This window comes from Pagrus major, chromosome 10 (assembly GCF_040436345.1).
Source record: "Pagrus major chromosome 10, Pma_NU_1.0".
Classification (NCBI taxonomy): domain Eukaryota; kingdom Metazoa; phylum Chordata; class Actinopteri; order Spariformes; family Sparidae; genus Pagrus; species Pagrus major.
This window is the reverse complement of record NC_133224.1, coordinates 14,798,401-14,818,854: the sequence shown is the minus strand read 5'-3', so window position 1 is coordinate 14,818,854 and position 20,454 is coordinate 14,798,401. Positions and strand designations below refer to the sequence as shown.

The following is a 20,454-nucleotide window of genomic DNA, read 5'->3' as shown; positions in this document are numbered from 1 at the left end:
GACCATAAAATGTATTTATCCTTATGGAAGAGGATTAAGGCCATTGGTTAAAAAAAGAAGGAAAAAAAGCCCCCAAAAGTCAGTTATCTGAGTTCTGACTTTTTTTTTTAAATCAATATTGTCAGGTTTCTGAGGTTAAACTCTTTTTTTCTTAGAAAGCTCAGAATTTATGAGCTTTATTTGAAAAGAAAAAAAAAAAAAAAAAGTCAGAATTTTAAGCTCTGGCAGAAAATAAAAAAATGGAATTTGGAGTTTAAACTTTGAAAAAATAGATTTTTTTTTTTTGAAAAATTCAGATTTTTTTCCTTAAAGCTCTGATAAAAAAAATCAAAATTCTGAATTTAAAATCAGAATTCTGAGATTAAAGTCATAATCTCAGTGGCCCTAATCCTTTTGTGAATAAGTAAATGAAGGTAACATGAGGAGAGTCAAAACAATAATCATGTGGTCTCACATTATGGCTGAGTGCTGATCATGTGATTGTATCATAAGTGGCTGGCATGGCACTTCTCTTACAGACATCATTTTCACAGCAGTACTTACTTAAAGCCAGAGGACGCATTCTTACTAGTGCAGTGAAACCTGCCAGAGTAAAGCACATTACATTTGATGATGAGATTTCATTGTATACTGTAGATTTTTATGGCAAATTTAAACTGAGGTCAGTGAAAGTGTCACTTCACCAAAGAAGTCTCCTGGTTTCTTGTGACTTAAATATCTTTATGACCTGTCAATATTTTTCATGTACTCCTCTAAAATGGCTCTAAAATCACATCCATCACACCATGATGGAAAAAAGCATGTTGTTTGAACACTGTTTTAAAGTGACCTTTCAGTCACTGAATCAATAGTCAGACACTCGTTAGTTAACAGTTTGGACCGCTGCTACATACACAGACTTTGGTTAATTTGTGAGAAACATTAATTGGACAACAAAATGAAAGAAACTATTTTGTATACAAATAAAGGAACATATGTAGGGTAAGGCAGTGTTCAGGTAATGATTTGCATGCATGCATTCTTTTTGTTTTTTCTGAATGTAATAATGTTAAAGTTTCTAAAAGTTCAACGGTTTGGAGAGAACTATGGTACAGCTCACAACAACGTTTCTAATCTTGATGAAGAGGACCATCACAGTTATATGCCTCCACGCACCAGTCAAGGTGGCACAATGAGGTCACAATGACATTGACCTTGACTCCAAATGAACATTTGTACCTAATTGAGGAAACAGGAATGTGAAATGGGCCCTCCGGATGGACAACCTGAAAACATAAAGCCTCTGGCCACAGCTGACACCAGTGCGGAGGCATAAAAAGAAACTCTGAGGAAGCATGCAGTAGCACACACTGCAGGTAACTTCTGAAACACGTCACTGGAAGCTTCTGCAGTCATGTGAATAACACAGCCCTGAGACAAAGAGTAGCAATTCTTCATACAACAATAAAAAGATGGCAGACAAAACTGGTAGCAACTTTATGGAACTGAGAGTCAAGTCTAAGTGAGCTCATGACCTCGGAGACTCAATCATGAGATCCACACACTCCAGGCTGTATAGATAATACAAATAAGTTAGGGCACTGAACATTGTTTTGGGCAGTTTTTCATACTCTCTATGGACATTTTCTTAAACTTTACAAACTTCTTGAGCAATTTTTTGTTTTTTCTTTGCTCAAAATGTATTTAGGAATGTTAATCTAAAATAATGAATCTCTTTTGAAGCCTCCGTCATATTTGAAACACTGTTATCTTCAGTAGTGGGGTAAAACATGCATTAAACTGTGTGTGTGTGTGTTTGTGTGGGTGTGTCAGGCCTCACTTAAACAACATCAGGTGTTGCAGGGATAACGCCAGTCCTTTCATTTTCTTGAGTGTGGGTAGTGCGCTCAGGCTGCAGACTGCAAGGGTGGCCGAAAAAAAACTTGAGCAGCCCCACGGTGAATAGTTAAAACAGAAACACCTTTTGGAAAACACAACATCACGCTGTGGTGGCCAATCAAATGCCTGCAATCAGACCGGCCGGTTAACAGTGTTGTTATTCAAATGTATTAAATGGCACACAAACATAGCCGACTAGTATAAAACGTATAATGAAAGTTTTTCATGGTGGCTGACATGAAAGAGATTCTGTCATATAGGTCATAAAAGGACACATGCACAAACATTCAGAGGTCTGCCAAATTACTCAGAGTTTCTATTGCGTTGCTTAATGCGTCAAACAACATCATGCTGGAGGAGGAGAAATACAAACTTGTTGTAATGCACAAAGCCTCTTTGGAAGAGTTGTTGCTCCCAAGCCAGAAGTTGGAAACCGGGCGCTATTTTTGCAGAGTTCATAGACCAAACGATGATTCTCTTCCAGTTGTGTCCTCCTACACCCCAACACAACCCTGTGCTAATCGCAGCGACGCCTGATTTGATCTGAATACGGCCTCAGACAGCAGAGTGCAGTGGAGTTCCAGTGGTGTGTGAGGGGGAGGGGGAGTGTTCAGAGGAGGACGACAGGGAGTGGGAGGAGGCCTCTCTCTGCAGCTCCTCCACCCTCCTCTGTAGCTCGGCTCTAAGAATCAGTAGCTCCTTCAGGGTCTGGTGCACCGGCACCTGAAACACGATCACACATCGACAGCGTCAGTAACTAAAGCTTTCCTTCGCATGCCTCTCTCAAAAATAGATCCAGAGACGTGTAATTTCCTTCTCCTCTACAATGACAAACCAACATCCTGCTCTGAACTGGCCCTACATAAACAACACAAAGTAAACTGTGTGCTGGCTTTCTATCACTGTGGCAGGGCCACTTGTTGAGATTGAAGATGAGGGAAAAAAGTGCAACGTTATTTAAACAAAGTATTTCAAGGGAAGGGAACTATAAACGAGGTTAGGCTATCAGTGCTGTGGTTTGTGGCAGTCCTTCAATCCAGAAAATCAGTTTTCACACTTCAGGTGCCCTCGTCTCAAAGTCAGTGGGGTTTTTTTGAATAGGTTTTTGGTTAAACACCTGAAATAAGGGCTGTGGTTAACAAAGACTTAAGAAATGTTCATGTTTTGTTCTTTGCCATAAAATACGTCAGTTAATACCCCACATGTGAACTATAAAGTGTTTACATGTCTTCAAAAAGCAGCTGTTAACAAGTGTCTAAATGAGACTACAGAGTTTATTTTCTGCAATAATCCTAAATCCAATTCAACAATCCCATCGGCTTCTTGCAGAGGAAACCAGGGTGAACTTCTGGGTTTGCCTACAAAAACACGTCATCCCTGCAGCACTCCATACAAATAAACATTCAAATTGAAAATAAAAAAAAAAGTTTGTTGTAACTGAAGGATACAAACATTGACACATTTCTGGAGAAGAGATTAAGGCCCACTGTTTGTGTCATTTGAGTTCTGACTTTTTTCTCAGAATTCTAAGAGAAAAGTCAGACTTTAAAGTCAGATTTCTGACATTTAAGATTAAAGTCAGAGATGTTTTTGTTCCACATAAAGGCATAATATGACTGAAGTCATACTGACAAACATTTAACAAAAATGGAAAAAAAATGGTAAGAAAAAGTTATTTTACAATCAAAGTTGCAATTTTACAAGAATAAAATCATACTGAGATTTTTCCATCAATTTATTGACAATAACAATAATAATAATAATAATATTTGTAGGTGATATTAGTCATTGCTTTGTGATGAACTCTTAAACTGTAGCTTATCTTAAGTCAAGATACAAAATGTTAGCGTAGCTCAAATGACTCTGTTGGTGACATTTACATGGAACTGAATTGCAGCAGCTACCTGGTTTGCATTTTTCTCTCTGAGGCTGAATCTACAGCTTCACTGATGAGACTGACTCAAATGTACATGCAGACAGTCAGATAATGGGTGTTGCTTTAAATGGTCAGATTGGTTCTTGTTCAGACTGGGAAGGTCTGCTGCTAAGACTAACAGGCTGGACACACTGACTTTGTGAGCAGCGTGTGTGGCGTAACGTCTTGCTTTTCATTTCAGCCTCCATGTTAACAGGTAAGAGCAGCCACACACACGAGGCTGCAGCAGCTCTTCATCTACAGATACAGAGTCTCACCAATTTTTGCCACGACACACACGGTTCTCAGCAAAAATAGACCTGAAAGCGACCTGTAGACGGTCAATCGACATCATGCCAGCGTTTCACTACAGTTTTAATGTCTGTATCTGTAGAATATGTCACAGACATGAAGAGAATACACACAACAGGTGAAGGGCAGATTTCTCCTGTGTACTCTTTCTCTCCCTCTTTTTCCCCTTCCCGCTTTCTCGCTCCTTCAGGGGGGGTAAAGGAAAATCACTTCATCATATTTATTGATAATTATCAAAGGCAAGCTCTATGTAAACAGATAGGGCAGGCAGGAGCCGAGCTGCAGCAGCAACGCTGTGCGTGTGGATGCACACGCAAGTGAGTCACAGCAGCTCTGCAACGCAGTCGTCACGCAGCACACAAACAGCCAGTGTGGACAAAGCACGACTGCACCAAACCTCTACACCACACACCATCACCTATCACAGAGGGAGCGTACCTGTGGCCTCATACGTGGGTTCCAGCGGGCGTAGTAGCTGCTCCACAGCTCCAGATGTCTGGAGGAAACCAGTGGATATAGAACATGGTGCTCGTAGTCCACATAGAAGGGGTTGGTAAAGTCCTCAGGCTGGCTGGTAGGAGAAAACATTGAACTGTTAGAGAATCACTCCAGTCAATTCTTCGACTGACTCTTCCAAAGTATCTTACCTGTTAATGTAGGACCACAGGGACATGGTCTTGGTCTGCACCTCCTACACAGGACAGAACACAAGAGTTTAATGATCTTTCTCTTACAGACTCATTACCGTTATTAAAGTAGGAATGGCACAAACCTTGGCTGTCCTCTCCTGTTCACTGTTATAGAGGAATGTACCAAACAGACAGCTGTACAGGTGGTCCAGCACTGTGATAAGGAAAAGCTCATTGAACTCAAAGGCTGCTGGGAACTGCAGAGAGGAGCAGAAGTGATAATGAGATGAGAGTGGCAGCTTTCAAACGGTTACAATTGAGCCCATGCACACATGAACTAGCTCATCTGGATTGGCTGAGCAAGTGTATGCATGTGTATTTTTAGTGTGCTTCTTCATGAAAATCTGTAATCACACCTAAGTATACTCAGGCCTTATCATGACCAGGCTTGGGTCATTAGTTGAGGTTTCAAAGCCTCCTGAAGTTCAAGTTCGATCAAACCTGAGAATGGAGACTGACCTGTCGAGTCATCTGCCAGACACAGTCGATGAACTGGACGAAGAGAGGCGAGCGCTCAGAGTTAGCATGGTTCTCATCACCGTGACCTACGCGCTGCAACACACAAACAAGACAACTCAAAGCAGAGTGGCTGTAATATGTCATGGTTATGGGGTCATTTCATATCAGCTCACCCAGGCCCCTCCAGTTCATGTCATGGATGTTCTTGAAAACAATCATGTTTTCTTTTATTAAATTCATGGAATCTAATAAATTCCTGAAGCTGTACTCCGAATACTTTTGTATTATGAATTTTTGAAGTCTGGCCGTCAGGACTAAACGTAATAATTTGTATAATTCTTTGTATGTGTACCTCCAAACCCCACCAATTGTTTATTTTTCGTATACTGGGTTGCATTCTTCCTGAATATCCAAGAAACACTAAGTATAATTAACAACATGTATTCATTTTCTAAATCTTTTATCTCCACTAGTTTTATTTTGACAATAACAATAATTATATTAGTTTAAGTGGATTTAATTTTTATCATTATAATAATATAAGTGCACTGTTACAGTGATTTAGTTTGTAAACAAACAAGTTAATTAGCATCAAGATTATCATCAGAAAAACTCCTGCGTTCCTTACAGCAGCAAACTTATGACCAAAACTAATCCACTCCTTCTCCACCAGAACCTGCAAACACACACAGACACACAAACATACAGTTCATTATTCTGTTGGACTGATGAAAACTACAGTATATAGTTGATACTGTGATGCAGTGTGTGACCTGGAACCCTCTGAGAGTGCGGTAGTGACTGTCCAGCATCAGCATGGCCAGAGAGGTGAGCTGAGCAGTTCTGTCCCAGCCGTCACTGCAGTGAACCACCACTGACGTCTTCCCAGACTCCAGCTTATCAGCTATCTTTGCTGCTCCTGCCAACAACAGCTACACACAGCATGTACACATGTAACTGTATTGCCAGTACAATATATTCCTGATGACACATGAGGCGATCAAACAACCCCTGGAGTTTTCTATGGTGATAAAAATAAAACAGCATGTATTCTTCATTGTGTGTTCTTGTGCACGTGATTTACCCGTATGTACTCCAGCCAATGTGTCAGGTCAATAGCCGAGTGCCAGTGGGCTTCATCTATGGTGGGATAAACCACATCCTTCATCTTCCTCAGAGACTCCCTCATCACATGGATGTTGGGGATTTCCAGGAAGTTCAGCTCAACGTTTGGGTAGAAACTCTCACTTTCAAACCCTCCATCCTTTGCCTGCATGTGTGGGAGGCATCAGAAGTGGTCGGAGGTGAGAGTGGAGGAATTGAAAAGAGAAGATAGAGAGAAAACAGGTGCATCTTTTTGTTCAGGTGTGATTGTTGTACCTTGTTGGTGACTGCTACACTACTCTGCCGGGCATCAAAGATGGTGAGCTTGTGGGACTGTGCATTGGCATCCATGATGATTTGGAGGAAGCGTTCATCCTCTTTACAGCGACGGTCTGAAGGTCCAACTAATGGCTGGCTGCAGCGTACGATGGTGGCCTGAGACTCTGGGTGAATCCAGGACAAGACCTGCAGGAAGAGCAGGACCAGTTCAGGACCAGGAGGACTGCTAGAAGACACATCCGTGTCCCAGATTGTTGCACTGGGTGACATGCTCTGTCATTACCATGAACACACACACTGTTAGTTAATTTTGACTAGTTTGTTTAGGTATTATAAAAAAAAAAATCAGTCAATGAAGATCTTAATTTTGTGATTAAAAGAACTACAGAGAGCACCTTTAAATCTTTTGAATGTCATTTGGTCAGTTTGACAAGTGAAGCTGGTGAACTTCAAACCTTCAGTAAAAAAACTTTCTGTCAGTTCCATAACAATCCTGCCAGACAGCATCAAGACTGTTGACGAGTCCGTCTCTCAAAGGTCTGAGAGACTGTTTTATTAACTGCTGTTTCCAAGGTCAAGATTAAACTGTGAGCCGTCTGTCAGTGTCATGTGTCTCTGCTCAGACTGACCGGTATGCGGTGCTTGGCTCTGAACACAGCCACTCGTTTGATGTCTTCATCTGTTATGTTGGTGGGGATGACCAGGATGGAGGGGTAGGTATCACACAGCTCATAGGTGCTGTTTATCTTACTGATGGTCCAGCTCTCATTAGGGAGGCCCTGACAAAAACATGCAAGAAACCATTATAAGACTGTGGAAAATACAGTGATCTGCTCTATATGCAATATATAACAGTTACATAGAAAACTGCGCTATCAACGTGCATGTACCTCAGCAAATTTTTCACTTGTTTTACTTACATACTGGAAATTCTCAGATATGAGCAAGAGCCTTTATTTACCTCCACTTGATTTGATTTGATTTACCTGTTTACAGGTGTCTTGATACATTTATACTACTTAAGCTCTGCTGCTTTGAGTTGCTCTTCTCTTACAAAAATACTGTTCTCATTCACTGATTATTTCCAGTTACTGTTAAAGAAGTATTTCATAAATCTGTGCTGTCTATGCAGTAGAAAGACACAAATACTGTTGAAATTGGTGCTGCATTAACAGAGAAAACAGAGAAAAGGGGCAGTGGTATTCAGAATGCAATTGATCCGCACTGCAGTTTTACAGTTGATCTAAATTCTCTTGACCAAACTTCTATACTACATGTGTCTGTAGCAGGGATACGAAAAAATGCAGAAATACAATCTGTAGTTGGAACAACAGCCCCAGGGCTGTTGGGTGACACAAGTGAGCAGGGATCAGGCAAAATGGAGGGGAGTTTGACATTGCTCTTTTGCATACTACCTACATTACAGTGATACAAAGTTTGAAAACGTTTCCCTTCAAGCCACTGCCTCCTGCAGACTCTGTCAGTGTTAAAGTTGGTGTGCAGTTACCTGACGTCTGTACTCTGCTGCTGGGTCGTACACCTTCCAGCCATCCACAGGAAACTGCTCCTTGTACAGGAAGGCAAACAGTGGCTGCCAGAGGACGTCACAGAACAATTCAGTCACGATCAAACTTAAAAGCACTTCCATGCACTTAACAAGCTGTAGTTGACTTTATGGAAGTGGAAACAAGTGCATTATAGAAGATAGTCTCTAAATACATTATATTTACACTGCTGATACAATTTCAGGAGGACTTTAAAACAAGTTGGAAGACATTGTCTTGTAGAGGCCACTCCTTTTTTCTGATGATTTGTTTCATCATCAGGTAAATAAGTGATTATTTATTTCAAATAATCGATCAATTGTTTCCTATGTAATCCCATCTAAGATCCAGATCTGATACCTTCAAACTGGTTATTTTTCTGATCAAAGAATAAATGTGATAACAGTGACAATGACATGATTCCCCACCAGCTTCCAACCAGTGGATACAGACAATTATGTTTTGTTGTGGAGTGACAACCAAACTTTCCTGGGGTCTCTGTAGTGGCGGGTGTGTCCTTTTTTGTCTGCTACACTACAGTTGTGAAATGTTGCTATACTGGATCCTACAACTCTATAAATTGGGTTATTCTAGCAGTCCTCTCATTTTCAAAAAAAGCCTGTACCCCCTTTTTGCAGAGTCAGTTGTGTAAGTGCACATTGTGACATTTCAATTGAAACAACAAGCTTATACTGTCACCGTAACACTTTGTGTAGACTTCATACCGTTCTAGTCACTTTGGTCCCAGTGACAAAATATATGGAGATCTTGCAGAAGAACATAAAGCTCACAAACACGTCATATCTAGTCAGTATTAATGAACACATTTGAATGACTGACCAGGCTGTGGGAGAGGGGGAAGGCATGTTTGGCCAGCACCTCCACCACATCCAGGTGGCTTTTCTCTGTCTTATAAGCAAACCTGGGACTCCTCATGTCCTGGCAAGGTGGAAAAGAAAGGAAAGATCAGTGTTACAGAAATGGCAGACTCATCAGTTTCTGAAATGATTAGGTGATTTATGGCTTAGTTCATTCTCTGGTTCCACCATCTCCAGTTTGAGGGTTTGCTGATTTTGTTTTTATTGTAAACTGAGCATCTTTGTTGATCTGATACTGGAATGTAAAATGTATCAGATTATCTCTTATTCGGTATGTGTGTGTGTGTGTGTGTGTGTGTGTGTGTGTGTGTTACCTTGCAGACCAGCTCCAATCCTTTAGTGTTCTCTCCCTGGTTGGACACACTGATGGTCTCCAGCCTGCTGATAACTCCCAGGTTCACATCAAGAATGAATGGAGACTCCTGGTGCACACAGACTAACATTAGCACACAGCTGCACAGACACATACTGAGAGAAACAACAGAGCTCTGATGGTGAATTCATGAGATCTGCAATACCCTTTCCACACTGGTGAAGTACAGCTTGTAGTCTGTGATGGTCAGGGTTCCATTAACCAGACCACTGAATGGACAGATGTACATCACATCCTCGACTGCAAGCATGCACACAAGGATAAGGTATTGATAAATAGGCAAATAAGAATAAGTACAACTGGTACATACATTCACTGTAATGTTTTAAATAAAATATCAAGTTTAAGAAATGACTGATATTGTCTACTACATCATACACAGGGATAGAAAAAGTGAACTTGCCTGTAGTCTGGATGGTTTCTCCTGGTAGCAGAGGAACCTGGTTCTGGGCCATTCTGACCTGCGCTCCATATCTCAGAGCTGGAAGGTTCTGTACAGAACACAGTTCAGTCAGAGGGTCCACAACACCCTGCTTGAACTGCACCACTGACACCTAACAAAGTATCACTGAACATTCTGATGATAAGACGTACATAGCAACCATCACTGCAAGAGAAATAAATGGCTGTCAAATTGGACATTTCCCTGAAGCTTCCACAGGTTTTTGTTCTGGGCTTTTTCTTTCTTGAATAGCATTAAGGTGGCCGCTGCTGCAAACTGAACAAACACTAGCGATGCTTTAGAGTAGCAGGCACCAGTCAAAGACAAAAAAAATAACCATGGCCTTTCAGGTCTGATCAAGCCCCTAGGATGAGCACTAGGCTTTGAAACCAATTTGACACAGCGGCCAAACTGTGTTATTACAATGTCACATGATGAACTGGGGCCCAAAAAGACTTAAATAATTTATCCCCATTCAAGTTAGCCAGAGATTTAAAAAGGTTATCCAGCTCGACCAGTGGAACCATGCGGAATGTCTGGCTCATTTTACACCCACAATGTTAAACGTAATGGCTTCATGATCCACTGAGCAGCTTTCGTAGGAATTAACAGGGCTCCACCTGCGACACTGTATCCAGATCTCCCTTATTAGATCCATGGGTCTGATGAGACGATAATTTGGAGTCATACATATTGACTCAAACACTGGAGATGTAACAGAACTTCAAGACAACCAATCAGCTCATTCAAATTTCGCCTTGGGAAACAGCCACTCGACTATTTCTGCCTGCTCTCCAATAGACGCACCTCAAGGGCCCCTCAGCAGTGCCCAGACTGACACATAGCCTGAGCCGGAATATACTCAAAGTGTTATACTAAACTGTGCCAAATTGCACAGAAAGCCAACTTCTGTTGCTTTAAGCTCTTTGTAAAGTCACTGGTTAAGTTAACTTCCTTTACAGAAGGAAAATACTAAATAGAAAATCTGCAAAAAGAAATAAATAAATAAGAAATCTTACATCTTCATAAAACAATAAATGAGAGAGAGTCATGAGAGACAGATTAAAAAAGAATGGTCACTGATAGAACAGACTAAGATATCCTGGATCCTATAATGCAAATCAACAAAATCTTTCATTAGACCCCCCCCTGCCTGGTGAGCACGTGTTTCGTGAGTTTTCAAACTTGTATATTTCATGTGTTACTTGCTGTTATTCCTTGCGAGGACTGCACTGAAGGAAGCTGAGGCAGAAGGGGAGGATGATGGGAATGAGGCATGCAGATGAGGACAGAGTGAACAGGAAGTAAACAGGTGAAAGGACAGACAGAGGGAGACTTGCCAAAGCATTGGAAGGATGCTCAGAATCACTGTCTCCGTGGTAACAATGCCTTTCATCTTGTGAATCTTGCTGCAGGAGAGAGCCAGCATGGAGAAAGTGAGAGACAGAAAAACAGGGAGAGAAAGAGACAATAGGCTGTACATAAATACACATTATTCTATATGTAAGATACGGTTAATATTGTCACTCCCCACTCGCTTGGTGTGTCCTTCTAGGGAGTGACAAGGTGCCTCCACCCAACACTGTTAACATTTTGCATTCACATGATAATGTATTTCATGTGAGTTAGATGAAGTCCATGAGTATGACTGGGTTTATCGAGCCCTTTATTTTAGATGACCATGTCAAAAATGGTTTCCAAGTCCTCCTGATCAATGCAATCACTCCTGTTACATCCATGAATGGATTAATCAGTCCTGCTAACTGAGCAGGACTGATTAGTGATAATACTGGATTTGTTTGTGATTTTTGGACTGGTGGCTGGAGATTTGCCAGTTCACCTCCTCAGCACTGCCATTTGCTCTTGAGCACCTAACTGCCTGGGGCAACGACGATTTATTTATTTATTTGTATACTATGATCATTAGATCTGCAGAAAGCAGACAGTCTCATCTGATATTTTAGACGTAAACCAGGAACATACAGTAAATATACACAATCACAATACATACTAATTAAAGCTAGACTGATACATATATGAGCAGGGCAATGTTAGCTTATCCCAGATATCAGTATAGGCATATCTTTTGGCCAATTAGTAACAGGAAATATAGTACAGAAATGCTAAATATATATTAGAACTTATTCAGAAACACTGTCAACAAAGATGGATAAAGTTTGTCCACCAAGGAGCACTTTGACTTAATAAATGGAACATATAGTGCAAATAAAAAATCATGTAACAATGACAAAGAAACTGTATTCATGTCCAATACTCAATCTGTATATTAAGATCATTATCTGCACTGATAATACAGTGAGGACCTGACAAATACTTGAGTTATTGGGCTTTTTTTGGGATTTTTCACCTTTGTTAACACAACATCTATTAAATGGTAGTTAAGTTCAACAGTGACAAACCATAGCTAATTGTAGAAATACGATGACTCCATATCACAATCCACATTCACAGGTACCAGTAATCCTCTGGTGTAGCCGGCTGCTCAACTTTCATACAGAAAGCAGTCATGATGGAGAACTAGGGGACAGTGGCTTCATGGGAGAAGTGGTCCAATTCCAACATGCCCACTATTGCTCCAAAGCTTTTTTAAAAGAAATCAAACTACGGTGTGGCTATGGAATCTGAGCGCTGCTCTAGTTTATTTCTGCAGCCTAACAAGCTTTATCAAGTCAAAGAACCAAAGAAACGGCCCGCAGAAAGGTACAGTCAAAGAAAAGAGAAAGAAGGAAGCATGCATGAAGACTAACTCTGTTCTGTCTGCAGTGGGTCTGATGGAGGAAGTACATCTATAGTCACTTTCATACGCCTTCAACACACTATCACATCCCATTTGGTTTAGAGGAAACAGCCTGTGCTCATTCTAATAATGTTTAAGCCAAGTCAAAACCAAAGACACTGTAACAACATTTACTTTCACCTATTCATCGCATGCTTTACAGCTTACTATGGATCTTAATATGATCTTTGAATCAGTGCAGTAAAGCACACTCCTTTGTCAGGTGCTATTTAATTTGCTGGATTAGCCAATAGACAGACTTGTGTTTATCTGTGTGTCTTGAATGTCCAATAGTTATCAGACAAGACAAGCTGATGAGACTACAACTCTTACCCTGGGAATCAGCCTCTTGGACACCTGGAGGTTAAACACACAGAGTAAACAGGACACCCACACACACACACACACACACACACACACATCCACACACACACACACACACACACACACACACACACATGAAATGGAATCAACTATATTCATTGTCTGATATCCAACTGAAGGTTACTTGCACAGTTTTCTTATTCTTGAAAAAATGTATCTGTAATGTAGGTATACTGACAATTTAAAATAGTAAATGGATGCAAACACACAACAGCCCAAAGCAACTGCAACAAGAAAAATGCACTGCAACTTCAAGCATAATTCTGATACAAATATCCAAGCAAACACATCTGAAACCTGCTCCAATATAAGAAGAGAGCTGCAGAACAGCTAAGCAGACATTGGGCTCTATTATGCTCGGCACAGAGGCGCACAGCGCAGCGCAAGTGTCACTGCTAGTTTCAGATCGACGCAGTTGTCATTTTCACATCCAGCACCCACCTGCGCCTGTATTTCACCCCCTCATCCCATCTGTCATTGATCAGGATGATACTTTTCATGACTGAGAGCTGCACACACAGAGGGAGGCAGCAGCGCTCCTCCTCCTCCTCCTCTTCCTCCTCCTCCTCAGTTAAATATCAGTGTATTTTTTCATATGCAGTCAAACAGAGTTGTTGATGGGACAGGTGATTGTGAAACAGAGGGGCAGAGGGTCCAGCAGCCGAGGATCACGTCCCTTTCCCTCAACGAAGACGAGTACCACTGTTTAATATGTGTCATGTCCTGGTGCTCCTGGCTCTTACAGGGAATAGGAGACTACACTCGGATTGGTTTGATTTATGTTCCGCCCAAAACACACCCATGACTAATTCAGAGTCTGAATTCCACTCACTTTGCACCCAGATTATCCGCCGCACTCTGCAGCACTCATCACACTGTTCATTCAGTCGTTCATTCATTCATTAGCTACTGTATGTGTTATTCCACAGACAGTGTACCTCTTACTGTGAATAATGCAAAGAGTTCAACAGCTTTCATTGGAACCACTTCTGACCACAGAAAACTGTTGACAATGGTGTGTGGATTGTTCTGTGTACATCTGGGACACTGTTTCTGAAAAGAACATCTAGTATTGGGTGGAGGCAGAAATCTCAGATCTCCACACCTAGAGACATACAACAAAATCTATCTAAACGGAAAGATACCACTCAGCAAAATTATGTGGGTCATTCCATGTCAACTCACCAGGAATTCAGAACTTTTCCTGGTTCATGACATGGATTTTCTTGACATTTTTTTTTTTTAATTAAATCAAAACCTCAAAATGAGACCCTTGCAAAATCCTACAGCTTTTTTATTAGAGATATTTGTACTGTGTTCACTTCAAGGTGATCTATCTGTGTGATAACTACTGCTTTCAAGGAAATTAAAATAATCCTTCAGTCAAAATATTTTAAAAGGTGGGGTTTTCAGCTCCCAAGTTATATTTAACCTGTGGCACTCATTTTTTAATGCAGGACCAAATCACTTTTAGATGTGATAAAACTACATTAATACTATACACACTCATAAAGTTATGAATTTGATTACTGAAGATATTCTGCAATAACTATTTAAGTGAATACATGTTGTAAGTTATCCTTAAGGTGTCCTGGATGTTCAGGACACATTTCAACCCAATCAAGTGAAAAATAAGCGATAGGTGAGGTTTAGAATACACATACAAAGAATTAAAACAATTCTGAGAAAAACTTAGAACATTCATAACTTACAAAGTATTTAGAGCCCAGCTAAAGGATTTTTAATTTTTTTTTTTTTTCTTCAAGAAAATCCATGACATGATCGGGAGGGCCAAGGTGAGGTGGTATGAAATGACCCATGAGCTTTCTTTCTGTCCTTCCATGATATTGAGATTTCTAATCTACTTACTGCATAATGTAAATGAGTATCTATTGATGTTAACTTACTGGTAAAAATACTTTTGACCAGTTTATGTCAGTTATTAGGATTCAGAGATGGAGGATCCATAGGAACTTGACTTGGCCTAAACGTGGGCCACAGCTCATTCTATTCTGGTGGGCTGGATCTGGCCCAGATTTGGGCCAGTTTTGGTTTATTTGGTTCGCCCTTAGCTGAGCAGGCTGCCCAAGTGGCATCATTCCTCGCAGTATGTGGGTTGGATGAGGGCGTCTTGGTAAATTTTGTTATCTGGCTGTGCTGTGGTAACCATAGCGCTGACATCTGTCTGTAACAATTGCATGTGTATAGATTTCAGTGTGTGCACAGACCTGTGTGTAAAAAGTGACTAATTAGAATGAAAAGATGAATTTGCTAATGGCTACAAATGAAGTGATCATTATAATTATTAATTATATATTATATATTATAATCAACCCAACAGGTCACAAAAAGTATCTGGTTTCAGGTGAGTTTCACTTCATTTTGTTGCATACACTGCCGAAACATTGAACATGTGAAGGAACATTATAGTGAGGCTATAGTTTACTATAACAAATAGTTTACCATGTTTGATTATATGTGTTTGCAGAGAAATAACATCACCCAACCCAACTTGTTGGCACACAGTTTTTTCCATTCCACTTTGTGTCCAGTGTTGCTGTAACTAACTGGAAAACCATGACCCTTGCATACAGTATACTGTACATTTAAATGACATCAACAAACTTTGGTTTCTTATTTGCAGCTACAAACCCAGAGGCTAAATGGTTTAGTCAACAGAGAATAACTGTTCCACTGTCAAAGCTGTGCAGGTGGTACAAAATGTGTATATGTGAGAAACACATGCTTCATACAGCAAATTCAACATTGTGTACTGTAATGAATGTGAGCTCTGGATGAATACACATAACGTTACCCCTATCTCAACTAAATTTTGGATGCAGATATGTTTTTTCTCTCCAACCAGTTGACTGGTTGGAGAGAAAAAACAGTTTACTGGTTGGAGGACAGAGTTTGATTTTCAATAAACCAAACATGTGCTTTGTCTGAGGACGGTCCTGGCTGTAGGAAGCAAGCTGCTGACAAACAGAAGCAGAGGAGAAACTCTCCAGCAGCTTAACAGTGGCTTCTCTAAACAATGACACAACACACACAAAGCTTCACCCGCACGCTGACGGATATAGACATACATGTTGCCATTTCTGACAGTCTTACCATGAAATCTGGTCTTCTCCCAGCCTATCAGTTACAAAACACAAACTGATGAGAACTACTGTCAGCGTGAGTGTGTGTATGAGTGTGTGATTGTGTGTGTCTGTTAGCTACCTTGTTGTCCCTGTTACCAATGTCAGGTGGGACTGATCCTGAGATCTGACTGGAGATGGTGGCGGCTATTAGTTGTTTACACCACTCTACATGTGACCCTGTCGGACTGAACACAAAGAGACAGTTAAAACACTGATATCCATTAACAACTAAAACAAGTTACTTTTTCCCAATTCCATTAACTTCCTTTTTTTAAAATGGCTTAAGATATGTAAAAATGAACACTTCCTGTATTGATGTTTCACATTAAAAGCCTGTTTCAGGGGCTGACAGGGCATATCCCTCCCTTTTTCGGTTTGCTTTCGTTGTGAAAAACCTGCAGGAAGTGTTGAGTTTCATTAAGTGATTAGACATACCGAGTAAGAAAAGGTGTTTGAAAGACAAAGTGAGAGCAGCAGAGCGGTGACTATGAAAATGATCTGCTGTTGTACTGGTAAATAAGCAACCAATGTTTATTTGTTGGTGCAGATCCTGAGATTTGACCATTACTTGTGATGTGGCTTCTATGTGAGGATTTATCGTAGCCATATTGAGGCCAAAATGTATTTCAATAGACAGCATGAGTAGTTTTTGGAGACATTTTGCTTTCTTCTTTACCCAATGTAAAAGTGATTACAAGCTGACTTTGCCTCTGTTTACCCTCCTTTCTCTTACACTCTGAAGAAGCAGCAGTTATTTTGAATGGAGTATCAATGTAATTATTGTATTTGAGTTATTGCCACTTATCTTAAAGTTCCCATATTTTCACTGATGGCTTGCACCATGTCTCACCTACTGTACACTCCAGTATCAGGCCCAATAGGTTTTTCCCTCTGCTGCCCTCTCTGGACAGATAGCTTTACTTGTTGCTAAAGTAACTGCTAACAAACGTACTGATAACCAGCAGCTTCTCAAAGAACACATCTCATCGTTGAACATCTGTGCCTGTGTCACATAGATAGATCGCTGAGACATCGCCCTAACAGTCACTTCCAGGTAGACAACTGGCGGTTGATTTTATGTACTGTATTGCTGCACTAGCATCTTTGATATCAACCCAACATTGACATTTCAGACTAACTGCATGTTAGGGGTAGCTGTCTTGTTTTCCCCCTTGTCTGTGGTAGAGCCTGAACAATATATTTATATATAACAATATTTATATTATTATATCACGTAAACGTAAAACCTTTTTTTTTAGATTATAATGCGACAAAGATGTTAGGGATAATTTATACTTATATTATATTATATTATATTCCAAGTAAGTTTACTGTTTCATTGCACTGATGTCATTTTGTTAAAACTGTAAAATATCCTGCATCCCTTACATACTGTATTTTTGTCACAAGTGTTTAATAACCACATTGAAGCCAATACATCAATATAGAAATCTTTTACGTCATAATAGCGGTGTCAGCATTGGCCCCAAAAATCCAGTATCATTTGGGCTTTAGTCTGTGGCCCAACAGATAAAGTGTTGTCATTAACGAGATAACAATATGAAAAAAAACAATTCATTTGTATGTAAGCTAGTGCATAATGCAGGGTTTATCTAATTGAAGGTTACTGTAAACAAACATTGTGATTAGCTCTATACAGAAGCAATGTTCTTAAAATGAGAAAAGAAGCCTTTATAATTTGACAATGCAAAATAGACAGGTGTTTATTACCCGACTTATTGGACATTTTCTCAGGGTGAAGTTGGGTGGAGCTACGCTGGATATAACATGGGTCCATCAATCTAACATACCATTAGGAATGGTAAGTCTAAATCATCCCATCTTTACAATCAAGCACATTTTGTACACACCTCCACTGTCCTAAAAAAAGATTTATTTAGGCTAATAAGTGGGAACACCTGTGTGGGCCTTTAATACTGTATCAGTGCTATTACAGTTGATATTATGCTGGTTTACATTGTACATATTCTTGAATAAATCTAAATTTAATCATGTAACAAAACTACTATAGGGGGCCTTGACTAACCCGAGGACCCTACATGGGCTGGACCAGGCCCTGGTGTCAGCTGTGAGATGACTCTCCAGATGTTGGTGTGATGTGAGCTTCTGTCCAGATGTTGGTGTGATGTGAGCTCGTGTTCAGATGTTAGTGTGATGTGAGCTCCTGTCCAAATGTTGGTGTGATGTGAGCTTGTGTTCAGATGTTGGTGTGATGTGATCTTGTGTTCAGATGTTGGTGTGATGTGAGCTTGTGTCCAGATGTTGGTGTGATGTGAGCTTGTGTCCAGACGTTAGTGTGATGTGAGCTTGTGTCCAGATGTTAGTGTGATGTGAGCTTGTGTCCAGATGTAAGTGTGATGTGAGCTCGTGTCCAGACGTTAGTGTGATGTGAGCTCGTGTCCAGACGTTAGTGTGACGTGAGCTCGTGTCCAGATGTTGGTGTGATGTGAGCTTGTGTTCAGATGTTGGTGTGATGTGAGCTTGTGTTCAGATGTTGGTGTGATGTGAGCTTGTGTCCAGATGTTAGTGTGATGTGAGCTCGTGTCCAGATGTTAGTGTGATGTGAGCTCGTGTCCAGACGTTAGTGTGATGTGAGCTCGTGTCCAGACGTTAGTGTGATGTGAGCTCGTGTCCAGACGTTAGTGTGATGTGAGCTCGTGTCCAGATGTTGGTGTGATGTGAGCTTGTGTCCAGACATTAGTGTGATGTGAGCTTGTGTCCAGACGTTAGTGTGATGTGAGCTTGTGTCCAGACGTTAGTGTGATGTGAGCTTGTGTTCAGATGTTGGTGTGATGTGAGCTTGTGTTCAGATGTTGGTGTGATGTGAGCTTGTGTTCAGATGTTGGTGTGATGTGAGCTTGTGTTCAGATGTTAGTGTGACGTGAGCTCGTGTCCAGATGTTGGTGTGATGTGAGCTTGTGTTCAGATGTTGGTGTGATGTGAGCTTGTGTTCAGATGTTGGTGTGATGTGAGCTTGTGTCCAGATGTTGGTGTGGTGTGAGCTTGTGTTCAGGTTGATGGCTGTCTGAGCTCTTTTCTTTATTGTCCAGTCTCTTTCCCACAGTGAGACTCAGTTCAGTGAGAACTCTCAGCCCACATTTAATGGCATACTAAGCTAGGTCTGTTTTGCTAAGCTACGCTAACGCTAGCTGTAAGCTTTACCTCACTGCTGGACCGTATTGGTCATTGATAGATCCATGGTGTTGGTATTGGTTCGTGAAACAAGATGGGCTGTCTTCTGTGTTTCATACAGCATGGTGGTTTAGATAAGATGGAGCCTGTTAGCTGTTGTATCGTAGCTACTGTACTGTACTGTACTGTACCGCCAGACCAAACTCCAGTCTAAAAGCTGCCAGATACCTTGTGTCCTCAGCTCATCGGAAATACTCTTGAACAATTTGAAAAGTTGACATTTTGGTGGCATACGGCCTGCTGAATGTCTCGGATCTCGGCCGAATTAAGGATGATCCTCTTGATTCAGGAAATATCGTGTGTAATATTTGATACGAAATGACATATTGCGGAATATTAGGACAACCGTAAAAGGACGATATTTCACATCGCAGTTTGGCATATTCTTGTAATAACGCGCCCACTCACCTGTCCAGGGATTCTCCGGCTGCTGGCCCGCTGGTCGGTGAACCCCAGGGCTTTCTGTTCGGGCCTGCTCCATCCGCAGCCCCGCCAGCTCCGGCCTGTTTCTCCATCTGCCAGAGAAGTGTTTACTCTGTGGGTCGGTGGGCGGGAGGACGGGTTCCTCTGATATGAGAACACGGATCAAATGAAACCTTTGTTCAGCTCCTCTGCGAGCGAGCCTAACTGTTCTATTGGGCTCTCTGGTGCTGTCTGTAAAATATGTGTAGGTGCTATGAAGCGGACTGTGGTTTCCTCTCATCTGGTGTTGTGCTTCCTCCTGACAGGCTCGGTCTGTCACTAGCATCTCGCTCTGTAGCTCCGCCCACTTACAGCACAGCAGAGATGCAGGATGAGAGCAGGAGGCAGCCACACTGCAGCCATACTGCTGCTACACTGCAGCCATACTGCTGCTACACTGCTGCTACACTGCAGCCATACTGCTGCCACACTGCAGCCATACTGCTGCTACACTGCAGCCATACTGCTGCTACACTGCTGCTACACTGCAGCCATACTGCTGCTACATTGCTACTACACTGCAGCCATACTGCTGCTACACTGCAGCCACACTGCAGCCATACTGCTACACACTGCTAC

General features: G+C 41.2%; 1 protein-coding gene across 3 annotated transcripts; it reads right to left on the bottom strand.

Annotated features, from left to right (window-relative positions):
• Positions 1 to 295: 295 nt before the first annotated feature.
• Positions 296 to 20,118, bottom strand: mtmr1a (myotubularin related protein 1a). Of its 3 annotated transcripts, XM_073474581.1 has the most exons (20): positions 19,822 to 20,118; positions 16,280 to 16,385; positions 16,169 to 16,192; positions 13,004 to 13,027; positions 11,214 to 11,282; positions 9,835 to 9,922; positions 9,577 to 9,671; positions 9,373 to 9,480; positions 9,021 to 9,119; positions 8,144 to 8,227; positions 7,266 to 7,415; positions 6,634 to 6,822; positions 6,338 to 6,523; positions 6,027 to 6,185; positions 5,882 to 5,929; positions 5,254 to 5,346; positions 4,878 to 4,991; positions 4,753 to 4,796; positions 4,544 to 4,676; positions 296 to 2,601 (listed from the first exon to the last, which is right to left on the bottom strand). In XM_073474581.1, the coding sequence occupies exons 1-20, from the start codon at positions 19,926 to 19,928 to the stop codon at positions 2,434 to 2,436; spliced, it is 2,088 nt and encodes a 695-aa protein (XP_073330682.1). In that variant the 5' UTR covers positions 19,929 to 20,118; the 3' UTR covers positions 296 to 2,433. The 3 variants fall into 3 exon arrangements, with proteins under 3 accessions (XP_073330682.1, XP_073330680.1, XP_073330681.1); XM_073474579.1 differs by lacking the exon at positions 11,214 to 11,282; XM_073474580.1 differs by lacking the exons at positions 11,214 to 11,282; positions 13,004 to 13,027; positions 16,169 to 16,192 and having other exon boundaries at positions 19,822 to 20,099.
• Between the last annotated feature and the right edge of the window lie 336 nt (positions 20,119 to 20,454).

Bases quoted from the DNA above. Each gene is read 5' to 3' on its own strand.
- mtmr1a (XM_073474581.1), bottom strand. From the start codon at position 19,928: ATGGAGAAACAGGCCGGAGCTGGCGGGGCTGCGGATGGAGCAGGCCCG. The intron at 11,283-13,003 runs GTAAGAGTTGTA...TCTCTCCTGCAG, and splicing joins CCAAGAGGCTGATTCCCAGG to CAAGATTCACAAGATGAAAG. The intron at 8,228-9,020 runs GTCAGTCATTCA...GTCCTCTGGCAG, and splicing joins TCCCCCTCTCCCACAGCCTG to CCACTGTTTGCCTTCCTGTA.